This window comes from Brienomyrus brachyistius, chromosome 13 (genome assembly GCF_023856365.1).
Source record: "Brienomyrus brachyistius isolate T26 chromosome 13, BBRACH_0.4, whole genome shotgun sequence".
Classification (NCBI taxonomy): Eukaryota; Metazoa; Chordata; class Actinopteri; order Osteoglossiformes; family Mormyridae; genus Brienomyrus; species Brienomyrus brachyistius.
Window position 1 is genome coordinate 7,033,307 of NC_064545.1, and position 16,946 is coordinate 7,050,252.

The 16,946-nt window shown below is 44.8% G+C and overlaps 1 protein-coding gene across 4 annotated transcripts in view; it reads left to right on the forward strand.

Annotated features, from left to right (window-relative positions):
- The first annotated feature begins 775 nt into the window (after positions 1–775).
- The window catches only part of abcc8 (ATP-binding cassette, sub-family C (CFTR/MRP), member 8), a 43,801-nt gene continuing 27,630 nt past the window's right edge, over positions 776–16,946 (forward strand). For 2 of the 4 annotated variants that reach the window (XR_007382053.1, XM_048973451.1), the window contains exons 1-9: positions 776–1,269; positions 3,820–3,982; positions 4,994–5,135; positions 5,472–5,593; positions 6,816–6,982; positions 10,776–11,018; positions 13,975–14,163; positions 15,097–15,261; positions 15,351–15,506. Coding sequence is in view for 3 of the 4 variants with exons in the window: in XM_048973451.1 (XP_048829408.1) it covers positions 1,249–1,269; positions 3,820–3,982; positions 4,994–5,135; positions 5,472–5,593; positions 6,816–6,982; positions 10,776–11,018; positions 13,975–14,163; positions 15,097–15,261; positions 15,351–15,506 (1,368 nt within the window). In the remaining variant the exon portion in view is untranslated. Of the gene's footprint in view, positions 1,270–3,315; positions 3,686–3,819; positions 3,983–4,993; positions 5,136–5,471; positions 5,594–6,815; positions 6,983–10,775; positions 11,019–13,974; positions 14,164–15,096; positions 15,262–15,350; positions 15,507–16,946 lie in introns of those variants that run through there. The other 2 variants (XM_048973452.1, XM_048973453.1) reach the window with 2 other exon arrangements.

Sequence of the window (16,946 nt, forward strand, 5' to 3'; positions counted from 1 at the left end):
TTTGCTACGGTTAATGTGCATATCACTATGCTGTTTTAAATAATTGGGATAAAGGAAGAGGTTCGTATTTTTCTTTTTCAGTTGTGTTAATGGATTGACGGATGTTTGGTTGTGCAGCAAAAACTTAATTGCCAGTTAATATAACACGTTATATATCTACAAATATTATTCATCAATAGTGATAATATCTTTAAGTGCATATTTAACGGGGTGAATTTTGTGCGATAAATGAACCATGAAATTGAACATAATGACTATGCTATAATAAAAGCATTGTACATTTATCGCAATGTAGCAGTAAACTGCCCAGGAATGTAAATCTGTCTACCTAAGAATGAATGCATGGTCATTGCCCGCTTTTGTTCAGAGGAGCAGGGGTCGCATGACCGAATTAAGCTTTTATACGTTTTGAAATTATTACAATGAGCTCTAGGGGGCGATGGCGTTCCTCTCCTCCACGTTCAACGTAGCGTAGCCTTTGTTGCACGAAAACTTTAATTTGCGCTTTTCTATCGTTATTTTTGTTCTCGTGCTATTTTACGTATAATTTGAAAAATTGGATGTAAAGACCTCTATCTGCATTACATTTCTCCAGCGATGCCCTTCGTTTACGCTTAAATATTAAATTATCCTGTCAATTATCCAGTCGAGCGATTATGGAAGGCGTACATTAAGAGTTATAATACGTCCAGATTGCTGTCGATCATTGCCTAACAACACCACGCCTACAATAGATCATTCTGAATGTGGCGCCATACGTGACTTCTTGCTGATTGCGTGTCCGCAGTCTGTGATATGTGCATAAGTGCAATTGGAGTTGGGGGGGAAAAAGACGAACTGTCTCTCCATTTCTGTGTATATTTGTCTGGTGTTCATTCAGCACCTTGGCTAGCTCCAGTGAGCCGAAGGGAGAACGCACGGCAATAAGGCTATCAATTATGCCTGGCAGTTGACCAAATAATGTGCCTGTGTGCCGGCGTCGGTCAAATAATAGGACGTATTTGCACAGGATGTCGGGTTTACTGGGATGTTCAGGATAACCGCGCACTGCATCCGTGCGATGCGCCTTTATTGTTAGGGAAGCCAAAGATACAGAAGTCGTTACGCTTACGTACATACAGTCACATACAAACAATACGACGCCCCGGAGAAAGTGCACCGAGTCCTTATCGGTGAATAAATAGAGATAGTAACGATTTAATCCGTTTATGAAGATTCCAGTGGAAGTTCCAAGCTTTGTGGATCAGGATGGTACCTCGCTACAAACCGGTAGGTGCCTTAGTGGTAAATCTATTACATCGCCCAGTGGGTGTTTCTCTGCATTAATTTTCAATATGCAATGAGAAAGTTTGCTGTTGAATGCATAGTAAACAAACGCAGAGCTACGGTTGTTGTAGGTATAATTTGTATAGTAGCCTCCTGTTTATTAAAAATACTGAATGAAACGTTTGGAATTAAAGATGAATCTGTTTACATGTATGATAAATACTTTAAGTGGTTATTCCTTTTCCGCGTATTTATGCATTTGAAAGTGGCATTGGTGGCAGGTTGCATTGAATATGTAAATGATCTTGCGTTAAGGCTGTTAAATGTCAGCTGTTTATCTCTCATTTGTTTTGCTTGTTTGGTTCTTTCCCCTCCTTGCTTTACAATAATACTTCCGCTTCTTTATTTATGCAAATATTATCCATCAAAAGGGTCTTTCCCCATTTACTTAACGACGGGGCAGGCTATAAACACCATCAATTTCTAAACAGAAAACGTGCTCCTAAGACCATGTTATATTACCTTTCTGAACGGCATAATGTAGGCTACTTTAAATAGAATCGGAGGGGGGCTTCATTCATTTTTATTACCACGCTCCACAGCAGCGTCGTATATCAGTTATTTATTTCCGTTTTACACAGCGACAAGTAGAAATGTGATAGGTGCCTGGGCCCATGTGTGGTATTTAACTATGTGGAATCCGTCAGTCCTGTTAGCGCTTATATTTGATGCCCATGAGAGTTACAGGGTGTAATCTGACAATAAACAGTAGTTGCTGTTACCGTGATAGTGTTGTGTATTTTTATTTCCATCCAATCTTGCGTTGGTTGTAACCTAAATGAAACAGGTGACTTTGCATGCACTTGTGTGTTGTGTGAGGGATTGAGTGCGCACTGATGAGATGTGGTTCAGGGAAGCATATCCGATTTAGTTCATGAGGTGCCTTCAGCTGTCCCTCTCACAAAATACCCCCCGGGACTGTAAACCTCAAGACGGCTCCCGGCGTGTCTCACACAACCACGTGAGATGGTCAGGAGATCGGCGAACCCTCTGCTCTCAAACACGCTACACGTACACCACCGAGACAAAGACGCTTATGACATATTTAAAATGCATCGGCAAGGGCATCTTAAAGGGCCAGCTTCTTCTTATTCAGCCAGCTATGTGGATCATTAATAATGCACTCGGATCTGTGGCTTAGTCCTTGCTTTTATTGTTTGAAGACAGCAATACCACCATGAAACCACGCGGTTGAAATCTGGCCCAAGGCAATCCATTAACGGACTCTAATCCTCAAAATACTATTCAGAGTACATTTGAGGGACAAGCCAACATATGAACATGCAATCCATTTTTAGACCTATAGGCAGTGGATGTTTCCTGGTCGTGTCTGGGGGGCAATCAGTAGGGGAAGTGGCTCGGTGACCCATCCATCTCATCTTTACCTTGGAGCAGATCACATGATGGCAGGTGGGCGGAGCTGCACACTGTCGCCACCTGATCCCCGGGTTTCCGTCGGGCCGTCTAGACAAGCTTATTTGTGCGTTCTGTTATTTTTTTCTCCAGTGCTCCTCCACCTTTGTATTTTTCATCGCTGACTGGCAACACGAATCCAGTGACTCTTTCTGCCATCTGCTATTTCACATTCCTGGTCAGCTTAGGACACTTCTGTGGCATGTGTGGTATCACATTTTTTGCAAACATCTGCATTTATAGTTATGAATATTAGAAGATTAATGTAATATAATAAATAGAAATAATCACTGGAATCTAAGCTGAATTAGTACAGTGGTTCAGTTTTCATCCTGCATAAAATTACAGCCATGCAGTTTCCCATCCAGTGTAATGCAACACGAGTAGAAGAGCAGTGCAGTTATGTAACATATGAAGATCCCCCAATGAAATCCAGGTCGGTATTTCTCTCTGCTTTGCACATACCTCTCTGTGACGTGTGCAACAGCCTGCGCTGAGAAAGAAACTGCACCACTCCCTCCCCCACTGACAGCCCCCCCCCCCCCCCCCACACACACACACACCCCTCCCCAACACCATCTCATTGATGCTAGCGCCATCGCCGCACAAGGTCAGCTCAGAAATCTCGCTGCCGGGGAACAGGAATAGCCCTGGAATGCCGGATTCGGAGGTCGGCCGGGAAAGTGCCTGTGCGCTGAGCGCCTCACCCAGCGCGTAGCGCTCGATCGACGGAAGCGTGTTTTTAAAAAAGGATGCCGCTACACTGTCCTGGAAGAACGAGACACGAGCTTCTCTGGCTTCTGGAAAAGCTGCTTAAACTGCATTGGGAGGGGGGTTACTGCTCCAGAGGTGGTCTCTGACGGCGGCCGGCTCAGCCTGGGTCACCTCCATTGTGGTCCTGCCAGCAGAGATGTAAGGAGAGGGCAGCAATCACCTTGGAATTGGGGTATGGCTTGCTGCTGGATTCCGATGCTCTGAAGAGTCTTCTTTGTGCCTTTTTTTTTTTCGACCCCCTCCCTCCCTCCTTCCCCCCACCCGACACTCTCTTCCGCACCGTTCCTCACTGCCCGATCTCCGCAGAGTCCGAGTTCCGCCATGTCCTTCGCATTCTGTGGCAATGACAACGGGTCGAGCGCCTACAACGTGGACCGGGGCGTGCTCAACAACGGCTGCTTCCTGGACGCGCTCACCGTGGTGCCGCACGTCTTCCTGCTCTTCATCACCTTCCCCATCCTCTTTATCGGTGAGTCCCCCAGCAAGGTGAGCGGCGTGACAGAAAGGGCAACTGTGCTCCGCCTGCATCACAGCTTGGCCTAAAAACAAGGCTACACCTTTAACACCTTTACTGTCTTTCTGGGTGTATAAATCATAAGTTTGGATGCTTCTGGGCTTATAACCACTGTAGACCCTTATTTCTATGTTATGGTCCTGTGTGAGGTATTAATGTGTGAGAGATTTAAATCAAAGCACATGATAAAATTAACTTTTGTCTCTCTATTAGTAAATCCATCTGGTCTAAACTACCTAAGAGTGATTCCTCTCAGCAAAGCTCTTTAAGGGCCAGTGTGGGGGAAGCATTCTTATTTTAGACATACCTTTATGATGGAATTTACTTGCTGTGTGTGGAACCTTCTCCGTCTCGTAGAGTATGGTTATTGTCCTTTGGGCAACATTACTTCAGTGGTTTCAGTAACATCTCAGAATGTCATGGAAAGCCTTCTGAGATGTTGAAGTCCCTCAGTTCCTCAGAAGGCATGGGTTCCTGCACATTGTCTCCCAGAATATCAGTCTGTTTGGATGTGTTCATTTGTTGTGGGAAGCATCTTTATGGACAGGGACAGGCATTAGTATTAATACCTCCCCAGGGTTTTGAAACCAGCCTAGGTTGGTAATGTGTGAGTTATGTTACAGGGGTGTGTTTCCCTGATTCCCCTGGAACTTCATGGCATTAAAGTACCTTTGGGAAACATGGAGACAGGCTTACATTTAACTAAAGAGAAGTGGGTGATTTTGAGCACAAAGAAGTCTCACCTGCCAAGGATTCAGAAGCTTCAATCCATGCAAATGAATGGCTTTTCCCTTGGCTTCACCACCAATTTGCGGACTGATCAATTTAATTGCCAGGGAGGACCATAACAAGTAAGCTGCCTAAATGCTCATTAACAGTGAGCGACAAAACAAACAGCACCACCTTCCATAAGCACAGGACCCTTAAGCAAACACTGCAGCTTTGGTCCTCTTTCGCCCCCTGCAGGCTGGGGCAGCCAGAGCTCCAAAGTACACATTCACCACAGCACGTGGCTCCACTTCCCGGGCCACAACCTGCGCTGGATCCTGACCTTCATCCTCCTCTTCGTTCTCGTCTGCGAGATCGCGGAGGGAGCCGTGTCAGACGGGTACGTCTCAGTGGGCGATGTGGGGGTGCAGTGTGGCGATGGGGCCATAGGAATGGGGCACTTGGCCCCCAGGTGTAGTTTTCAGAGCGGTCTTCGGAATGCTTTCTCATTAATTTATTAACGAGACACACAGCCCTGAGATCCAGGCTCATACAACACAAGCTTAGAGACTTCAGCAGCTGAACATGCCCGCTTGACGTGTTGAATTTAAGCGCACGCTGTCATTCCTATGTTTTTCACGTACATGATGGAAAGTGTTCATGTCTGAGTTAGTCTTTGCACACGGGTGAGAGTGGGTGGGCACCTACTAACCTCCCTGGAGATCTCTGTTGACAGGTTCAACCAATCGCTTCATCTGCACCTCTACATGCCCGCTTGCTTGGCCTTTCTGGCAGGCATCACCTCAATCATCTACTACCACAACATCGAGACCTCTAACTTCCCGAAGCTTCTACTTGGTAGGTGCTTCCTGCAGAACAGAAAGGCTGTCTAGGGTTTCCCAATGAGGGGTCACCCAGGGCACAGGCCAGACTGAGGGGTAGGCCAGGTAGAGCTGAAGTGCCCTGTCGATTATGACAAAGACTCAGTGGCTATTGATTCACTGCGTGGGGACCTGGCAGATTAGTATGTCCTACAGCACCACCCAGCCAAGGAGCTGATTGGTCCTGCAATGTGTCATATGACCGACGACATGGTGAAGAGAGTGTCATGCTCTGATGCCTTAGGACAGGTATGGATGAGTGTGGGTAATGGTCAGTAAGTGAAAAGTAATACAGAAAGTTTTGGAAGTTTCCTCTATGTACGTTTGCTTGCACTTTTAAACATTATGTATTGCATGCTTGCATGGTGAGCCTACATCTGATTTTCCTGGAGACTGATATAGGTATGATCACTGCTACACTGGCACCAGCTAGTCGCAGGGAAGAGATCGATACCGCAGGTCTAATGAAATGTGACGTGCCCTTTCATTCTGCCGCTGCTCGATTTTCATTACTCTTCGAAATGCAGGGGCAACGTAATGCTGAGCAATAGAGGCGTTTGGTATAACATCCGTGAGGCTCCACTGGTCCCACAGCCGGCCTATTTCCCCTCTCCCCTGGGTCACTCTGCATGTGTGTGTTCCTCTTCTCCGACCTCACGGTTTTCCCTTTCTTTGCTTGTATGGAGGAGTCATCCACTCCCAACTCGATTCCTCTGCGTAACTCCCACTCTGTATAGCTGTCAGCCCACGGATGACTCAAACGACGTTAACCAGTTAATCTCGAATGAATTGCCTGCCAAAAGCAGCTCAGGCCACAGCGGACTCAGTTTGCCATGAATTTTTAACACCACTGCAGGGACATGCTATAGATGCGACCCTAACTATATCATCCTGCGGACCAATCCCAGAATCCTTTGCACCTGAAGATGAATGTATCATTAGTTACAAACAAAGAAAACTGCATGAATGCATCCATATTTTTCAGTTTTTTGTTTATCAATTGGATACTGTGCTGATTCTTCTCTGTTGATGGAATTGGTTTCGTAGACGTACTAAAGGGAATCTTAATCATGGGTCTTATTTTAAGCATTGGTCTTTGTAATAATCTGTGGTTATCCAATGGGAATAGCTAAAATAAATGGCTGCGTTTTAAGGAACCTATCAGTGACCGTGGTTTATGCTTCCTTTATTCCTCTTAGCTCTTTTGATCTACTGGGTTTTGGCTTTCGTCACCAAGACAATGAAATTTGCCAAGTACAACGAGCACAATGTGGGCCTGGGACAGCTTCGCTTCTGCATCACAGGGCTTCTGGTCCTGCTCTATGGCCTGCTGCTGGCCGTGGAGATCAATGTCATCCTGGGCAGGGTGAGCACTGGGTGGAGGGGATCACTGTGTGTGTGTGTTTGTGTGTGTGTGTGTGTGTGTGTGCGTGTGCTAGAGTATGTCCATCAATGCAATCTGTCCATAGTGCTAAGCACCAGCCATTTGCTAATGTCTGTTAGCATACTTTTAAGTAGATTTTATTCTCATATGGGACATAGGCTTATATATAGGTGAATGTGGCTGTGCTTAGCCTATGTGGTAAGTGTGTCTGTGTTTATATGCGCATAAATCCAGGCTTTGCAGCTCCCAGGAGATTCAGAGCCAATACTGAATCTTCTTACCATAATTATGTGACCTTTTGCCGTAATGCTAGGCCGTCAGTCACCATTACATTCAATATTTCGATTCCATCCACACATGAGCTTATTTATATTAATACATTGTGGTCACATGATGCCAGTATTCAACTGTTCCAGAACGTCTGTTTATTTAAATGTCATTTATCTCAAAGATCATTTGTATTGGAGGAGGACTAGGTCTGGTATTACAGTTCGGAAGCTGCACTGGTCCCCACAGCATGTTGGTCAGGACCTCTTGGTGTGTAACCCTCCATGTGTGAAGGCCCTGTTGTGCACTGGCACCCTAGCTGTGATGTTCTCCACACACTGGGCTTCCAGATTACTGAAAAACGAGAAAGAAAAGCATGCATTGGCGATGCAGAATATAAAAGGAAGGAGATTATACTCTTTACCCACTAAATTGTACTACATAGAAATGCGACTTTTACTGGGATAAGTGGTTAGATGATGGATGGATATATAGATGGATAGAGGGATGGATGGATGAATGGAAGGATTGATGAAAAACTGATGCACTACAGAACACATAGTCACTGCGTTAAGGATCCACTGAGCTGACATGAATCCTGCGCAAACCTGTGAACTACTAACGGTCACCAGGCACACTTCCAGCAGCACGTTCCTCACGTGGCGTCCAGCTCGTCCTTGCTGTGTCCAAGGCCGATGTTGAAATATTATACTGCATGGGCTGCGTGGCCCAAGAGGGGCCTGGATGGTGCACTGCGATGACTTAGGAGGCGAGACACAATAACGCGGCACTGTTGCGACTGCTGTGTTGGCTGCCGACTGCAGCTCTGCTATGTGTTTATGCATTAGGCTCCCTACCTCGGAGCTTCTGTGTTATTAAGTCATTAAACGCTTGCCTTTGCTAGATGCTTTATACCGGCCCAGCGGGACGAATGTTTAGACAGAACAGGGGTGTCAGTTTAAGAATCGACAGATTGCCCCGGCAGTCAGAAAGTCTCACGCCTTCATCCATTTAGGAACGCGTGTATTGATGACATGGGATATTCTGCGAAACATTTAGTGGCAGGGAGCTCTGAATCAAAGTCTATCTGAACTGAGTTATGGCTCAGTTAAAGTGACAGGCAACACGCTGTGTTATTTAAAGGCGAAGACGTTTATTAGTTTCGCTGCCTCAGATTCAGCACCGGCTGGATGGCTGGCGTGCTTGTGGGTCTGTAGCTGAGGGATTAGCCTGAAATGAGGCTGTAGAGAGTTGATGTTTTCAGCGCGTGTTCAAAATGTAGGGCAGCATGTGGTACAGGGGCTAAGATCGTGGCTGAGTGCGTGGTGCCAGCGCTGGCAGGGTTGGAGAAGAGCATCAGCTCACATGTGACCATGTGACTTTTTTGTCTAAAGCTGTGTAACTATTCAGCCAATGGGAGTGACTCAGACAGCAAGGTTGCTGTCAGTTACATAGGTATAAAAATAGCTCTCCTAGGTTTTGAGGTGAGCCGCACTTGCTGAAGTCACACACAGTCAGACACTAGGCAGTAGCCTAATTTTCACACACACTCCTGCTCACAAGCTCACACAGATGCATTGTTTACAATCTTATTTGTCGACTGCATCACGTCTGATCTGCTTTTTTTAAAAGGCTTTTTTTTTTTTACTTGCTCTTGAAAAATCTCATTAGACGAACTGGACTGAGGTCATCTTCCATAATTCTCCTCACCCACACCCCAAGGAGAGATTTCACAGATCTCGGCGGAGCGAGACCGTAAGAATGTTGAAGGTTAAAGGAGATATTGCTTATTCAGCAGTCACGGTTTTAACAACGTCAGCCTAAGATACTGAGGGTTCACCACAGGCATGTGTACCAATCTTCCAATGGCTTATCCTGGTCGGGGTCGCAGGGACCCCGGAGCCCTACCCCAGGCACCATAAGGCTCTCTGTGAGCAATTTGTTTAACTGCCTGTCCTTGGGCTGCCGGAGGAACGCCGTCCCAACACAGGGGGGGAACATACAATCTCCACAGCCACTGAGAGGGGGCAGGATCTCAACTCTTAAACCATGCCACCTACCGAATCACCGTATGCAGGTGACACAAAACATAAAGCGGGTGTTTGTGTATCACAACCAAGCAGGATACTCTACACTGTATCCTTAGAAGAACCGTCAATAGCTGGTCACCTTGAAGAACAAATGGTCTCCTTCTCTAGGCTTAAAATAATATAGCTGTGCCAGTAGGAAACCAACTTCATGTGGCTTGTTATCTGTCGAACAAGTGCGGTATCAGCAGGCTGAATGATCCCAGAAAATCAGGCTGCCAAGAAGTGTCATATTCCGACGGCCTGAAACCTGGGGCTCCCACGCAGGTGTTGGTAGGTCGTATAATTGTGGGCATTTATAATCACATTGCTGGCAATAAACTGGCATTCTGTATGCCAAAGCAAGCGAGCGGCATCACTTTCCGAACATCATTAATGTCTAATGGGATTGAAGGCGGGGACTTAGTACTCGAAAACAGCAGATTTTCCATTTTTGGTTTAGTTAAGAAACAATGACATTGAACAGCGACACAGTAAAATGATGACATTAACAGTCTCAGTGCTTTTTATTGAAAGATTTGTAACTGGTCAAGGGTTGCAAGATGCTATATATAACATACACTATGTTTAGCATTTTACATATTTGTAAAGAAGGCAGGGTCATGCATGCACACTTTCTGTAATTGCTTATAAATTTTATGATATAGAGGGAGCTGCATTGTATCGTGTTGATGTGTGTGTGTGTGTGTGTGTGTGTGTGAGTGCGTGTTATGTATATATTATGTTGTGGGGACCAAATGTTCCCACAATGTTACAGAAACCTATTATTTTTACATTATGGGGACTATTTTTTTCAGTGCCCACAAGAGGAAACTCAATTTTATATAAAAAAAAAATCTGTAATTGCAATCAAAAAACTAAATATAAAATGTCTGTTTGGTTACTTATGGTTAAGGTTAGGGGTGGGTGGGGTTAAGGGTGTCGTTGTTGGGATGAGGGTTTTTCACATAAAAATGAATGGATGGTCTCCAAAAAGGTATGAATACAAAAATCATGGGGGTATTTTACGAAGCAGGATTATCTTGCTTAGCCGGATAACTTGTTGGATTTAAAGTAGCCTGGTCTAAATGGACTATATCTTCATCCACTTAAATGAAGCTCAGACTACCTTACATCTAAATGTGTGTTTGTGTATATTTATTGTACATTCTGTGTATCAATATTTATGAATAGACGTGTGTCTGTGATTGTATTTGTTTGCTTGTATGCACACACGTTTGCAGGTGTATGCTTGTATGTCTGTGAATTTGTCATTTTGACATAGTGTGTAAAAATATTGATCCGTTTTGTGCATGTTGTTATTTGCGTTGTGATGTTGAGTGTGAGACTTTGCGAGTGTCCGTCTGTCGCCCCGTCCGTCTGTGCCTGCGCCTGCGCCCTGTGTCAGTTCCTGCCGTGTGATTGGTGGCCTTTTCTTGCAGCGCTATATGTGTTTCAAACACCCCACAGAGGTGAAGCCTCCTGAAGATCTGCAGGACCTGGGCGTACGCTTCCTGCAGCCCTTCGTCAACCTTCTGTCCAAGGCCACCTACTGGTGGATGAACACCTTCATCACCTCTGCCCACAGGCGCCCCATCGACCTCAAGGTCATCGGCAGACTGCCTATCGCGATGCGCGCCGTCACCAACTACCTGCGGCTGCGCGAGGCCTTTGAGGCCCAGAAGGTACGGCATATGTGGGGAAGGTGATGGTGGTGAGCATCTCAGGGAGGGTGCTGACCCCAACATTTGGTAGGCTTTCCATTAAGGAGCGCTGCATGGCTCACTCCTAGATGATGATGATGATGACGACTTTATTTTCCATTTGGACAAACACAAGTATAAGTACATTGGTAATCCTTCCTATGAATGCAATGTCTATAAAGATCTATGAACACATTCATACCACATTATAATGCATTCATAAAGAATTATAAACTTGGGTATAAAAAATTATAAAAAGGCATAACGCATTATAGCCATGTTTATTTTGCATTATGAACGCTCCATGCAGCCCTCATCTATAATGCACTGTAGATATCTTTATAATGCAGTACAAAGCATTCTTAATGCTTATACTGTCCATTATATTGCATTGTGAAGGTATCTATAGTGCATTATAGATGTGAGCTTATGAAGTATCATAATCAACACTATAATGCCTTATGACTGTCAATTAAAGATGCTGTACTGCTTTAATGAATCGTATGCCAGCCAATGTAATGTATTATGAAGGTTTCTAAGGTGATTTATAGATGACAGCTTCAAGTATAGTGTTCCTGGTACATTATTCTTTGGGTTTCTCATATCCCATCTTCCTTTTGTGTGAGAGTGGAGCTTGGGGTCAGAGCACAGGGTCGGCCATTTATACAGCTCCCCTAGAGCAGATTTTGGGGTCAAGGGTCTTGTTTGAGGATGCAACAGTGATATGATTGCTGTGTCAGCCACAGGATTTGAACCGCTGACCTACCAGACACAGACTCTAACTCAAAGAACCGTCCACCACCTGGGGTAGTAACACAGCTCCTAATGTCCTTTCTATGGATACAACGGTTAGTGGCTTCAAGTGACCAAATACCTACAATAGGATTTACTTGTGATTTTCCAGACTGAAAGCCTGACACCCAGAGGTGACTATCCCATTTCGAGGGCCAGTGAGCCTGCTGGGTATCATTCCGCTTATGCTTCACTTGCAGATTCGTGCCGATGATAATTGGAGGGTATTGCTTCCTTCGGATGACATGGGATGCCCATCCCTATGGAAACCGATGCTCTAATTACAAACAGCAGGCAGCCAAGGACGAGGCACGTTTATTACACAATGAAAGATGAAATAGCAAAAGAGAAATAAGGAGAGAGAAGCCATTGCCTGGAAGAGGGTTTGTTTATTTAGCCTAGGCTAGTCAGGCTAGGCTAGTCAGGTTCTATGAGGGATCTGCTGAGAAAAGACTAAAACTAACCATCGTTACAACGTACAGCGCTCTCCCCTCCCACCACAACTTGTGTCGTTACATCTACCTGTATCTACCTGATCTTCGCCCGACAATGCACATTTGTCTATTGCGTTGCTTGGCGTTAAATGAGTTGCCTTGACCGATCATTACTGGACTGCATAGTAATGGCTTGTTAAGTGTTGTGTGCGTATTCTTTGTTTATTAAACCTTGTGAAATACCGGTCATGCCGGTAATTGTGAATTCAGAATAATAATGGAAGTAAAGGATTTTAGGATTTAATTTGACCAATATTTCATTTATATTTTCAGGCCAAATGCCAATTTGGATGCAAATGTTTATTTTAAAAATCCATTTTGACCAGCCGTTGTGTATTTTCGTTGCCGTTTATCGCCAGCCGGCACTAAGTAATCGTGAGTAATTTAATGAAAATTTCAAGGATCCAAATCAGCTTTGTTGAATTATTTAACAAGTAATAATGTGTTTGTTTGTTTTGTAGTCAATTTAAGGGTCTGTTCTATTAAAGTTTTATCATTTACATGGATATTTCGTGAGATCTTTCATCCATCTTGCACCAAGTGGTTACAACGTTCTATGCTTATAACGTACATGTTTTTGATATCCCGTCTTGTACGTAGTAACGAGGTTCGACTGTACTGAGGATCAACTTCAGTACGGCACTGCACATGTGTAATGGAGATCTGAGTGAACCTAACATTACAATAATCGGATAGGTAGCATGTGAGAAAACCCAACAGGAGAGTCACACGGGGAAATTCCATAGTCACAACTGATAAGGTGGAATATCACAGCTTTGCGACATGGTGTACAGTGGCCCTCAATGGCCCTGAATCTCTTTGATGGGGAACAAAAAAAACCACTTGATTGCCATGTAGATGTCAGCTGTGGAGGGGGGTTGGAGAGTTCAGGGTTTTCCATTACGCAGTGAGGTCAGACTGCTCGCCCAGCTTGGCCACAAAGCGCCTCCGTGCATCACTGTTAACGAACAGGGTGACATTTTGACCTCGGCACGTCCGGCTGAGTGAAAAAAAGAAACTCTTCTTCCATGGGAATGGGATTGTGTCCCCAGCTCGGCCCAGAAGCTCAGGCTGACCTCGCGCTTTCTTAAAAGCCGTCGTTAACGCTTGCTAAGGCAACCTCGCAATTTCACGGAGCAGCCACACAGCACAGAACAGCGAGTGCCAGATGTGGCCTCAGATTAGGAGCGCATTCGACCAACAGCACTGCTTAGTCAAGCAAAGAAGTAAAGCTGATGAGCGAAAAGCAAAGAATATGATGCCTTTTTACTAAAGAAACGGAGAGGTAGAAACTGCCATGCTTCCAATTCCTCTGATCGTTGGCACTTTGGCTTTTAAATGTTTGTTAAATTATGTGTCTTTGCACCTTTCTGGAGTCAACAGGAACATACATGAAGATTCAATGTAGCAAAAAAGCCAAAAGAGAACCAAAAAGAGAACCAAAAAAAGAACCAAAAAAAGAACCAAAAAAGGGTTCAAAGCAGATCAGGGTTTTGATTCAGGATTTCTGGCTTAATGAGACCCCAGATAATCAGGCAGCGTAGCTTCGTTATTCCCGATGCAGATCACTCAGGGAGCCGCCCATCTCATTACCGTTGCTTTCGGAGCAGGAGCAAAGCAGGTCGCTGAATGCTCTCGTTCCTCATCTGCAGAAACTGCGTGGGAGCCAGCCGCAGGGGCCCAAGTGGATCTGGAGGGCCCTACGGGAAGCGTTCGGGCGACCCATCATTCTCAGCATCACCTTCCGCTTCCTGGCCGACTTGTTGGGCTTCGCCGGGCCGCTCTGTATCTCCGGGATTGTCCACCACATCAGCAAGGAGAACAGGGCGCCCCAACCCCCGGTAGGACCTGCCCAAGTCCAGCCATCACACTGAGCTGACACCAACAGCCTAGTTCACGAACAATCCTAGTTCGGCTGCATGATGAGACCCTTACCCTGTGAAAGGATGGGTGGATGAATTGAGTAACCTCTTACACAGGTGGAAATTTAAGGTCCAGCAAGTAAAAATCCAGACCAAGATTTTCTATCAACCAACCAGCTGAGAACTCTGTGACTCTTACTCTTTATACTGAACTGGTTGGTTGAAACAAAATCTTTGTCTGGATTTTTACTCTCCGGACCCAACATTTCCACCTCTGACCGCTTAGATATTGGCCTAAACACTAAATAATGAGAGCGATGTTTCCTCAGAAATGTATTACCAAGGTGTTGCCATGCTGATGTTGGATGAATAATATTAAGTGTGAAATCAGTTGATCATGATGGACTGAGGGTGGAACAAGACTGTGAGATACATGAGTGCATTACTATCAGAATTACACAGAAATACAGGCAACAGTGTTCTCCGCTTTCTCTGCCTACTGCCGTTTTTTTGTCGTTCCTATTCTAGTTTTTATTCTGCCCGTTTTTTAGCTGAGCTGCTATAATTAAACATAATTTTTTGTTAATATCACATTGAAATTGGAAAATGGTTTTGCTGGAAGAAAAGCAAATGACTCGTCAAGCACCGATATGATCATGTAAACCAAATCAAGTTAACAAACAGTGATTCTTGGAAAGCCCTGTCACATTACACAGGGTAGACAAAGTACTCCTTCTTTACTTAACATAATTATTTTTGGTGTATTTTCGAGCTGTGAGCTAGTCTCTGAGCCACAGCAGGCAGCTCTGTTAGGGCCATTTCACCCTCATAAGCCCATCGTCATCCAGTGGTTTCAGGCCAGCACTGAACGCCACGTTGACGAATTTATGGACCTGGTTTGCTCTGCTGCAGGTGAAGCTGCTGGGGATCTATTTCATCTCCTCGCAGGAGTTCCTGGCAAATGCCTATGTGCTGGCGGTCCTGCTCTTCTTCGCTCTGCTCCTGCAGAGGACGTTTCTCCAAGCCTCGTACTACGTGGCTATCGAGACGGGCATCAACCTGAGGGGGGCCTTGGAGGTACGCATGACTCACATTCATAGAGTGTGGCTACCCCGGAATGCTGGATGCTCTACCAACGGTTACCTGTGGTGTTGTCATATTTACAGATGAAGATCTACAACAAGATCATGCGCCTGTGCACCTCTAACATGTCCATGGGGGAGATGACTGTGGGCCAGATTTGCAACCTGGTGGCCATAGATACCAACCAGTTGATGTGGTTCTTCTTCCTTTGTCCAAACCTATGGGCCATGCCGGTTCAGGTATGTCACAGCTGCAGATATCGTTACTGTTTCCATCCATCCATCCATCCCTCCATACATCTCCACTGTTTTATCAGTTATTTACTTCTCATCTATACAACCGGGTACTTAGTGCCATAAATCGTTAAGCTGCTGAACTACAGTGCGGTTTGCCGCTGGAAAACATCATTTCACATTTTAAGATGTAATTAAGACAAATGTAGTTCCTTCCCTAAATTCAATTAGCCAATATACTTAATTCTGTATTCCGCTGTAATTCAATTCGTACAGATTTTCTGTTATGCTGTTTTAACTTTCAATGCGATTTAGAACAGAAATTAAATTTGCCGTTCATTCTCTCCAGCCTTCACACGTCATGTTTTGCTGAATACTGACAGATTCCAGATGTAACTACTGGGTCTTTTGTATTCTAGTGAATAAATATGAATCTCTACTTTCAGAATCAGGCCTCAGATCAATGACTGAGAAGGACAGGGAGTTGGCTTTAATACAATATATTTATCAAATATATTGCCATGGCAGATATTACTTCAGTGAGGTAAAATAAAACATGCATGAATATGAACTCATTTAGCATTCATATAAACTTCACCCCACGACAGACACATGCAGCAGGGAACCCAACATGAACCGTAGTCTAGCAGGCAGTGGATGTAAGCAGTGAATTCAGTAGCGTGTGACATGCACTTGCTAGTGTTAGAGTTTATGGTGTCACATTTTTCAAAGTTAACTGAGGGTGCAGTTTAATCCAACTGCATTTCCTGGTCTCAGTTTGGACCATGTCAGAACTGGAGAGTTCAGGTCCAGAAAGTAAAAATACAGACCAAGATTTTGTTTCAACCAAGCAGCTGTGACCGGTTGGATTAAACAAAATTATTGGTCTAGATTTTGACTTTCTGGACCTGAACTATCCACCCAGATCTGGACCATGCCAAGTTTGGGAAGTCCTCTCATTAACTGAATCCTTCCACTGGAAGTACAGTCAATGAAGGCTGGAGAGGATAAAGAAGATGTAATTCCATCTATGTCCTCGAATAACCCAGAGTCTCCTTGTGATAACCAAACATCATCTGATTCCAAACCACGAGGTATTTTCCAGTATAGTACTCCTCTCTTATTTATACCTTACTGTTACACCTTCCATTAGGGGTCTCCAGCTCTGGTCCTGGAGAGCTTCTGTCCAGTAGGTTGTCTATTCTACCTGGCTTCTGATGAGCCACACCTGTTCCTGGTATTTACCCACTCATCAGAAGCCAGGTAGAATAGACAACCGACTGGACAGTAGCTCTCCAGGACCGGAGCTGGAGACCCTTGCCTTTCATCCATCCATCCATCCTCCCTGACTGCTTATGCAGTACTTTGTCATGCTGAACCTACAAGAAGGTAGGGGGGATAACCTATATGGGTTGCCAGTCCATTGTAGGGCACACTGATGTGATA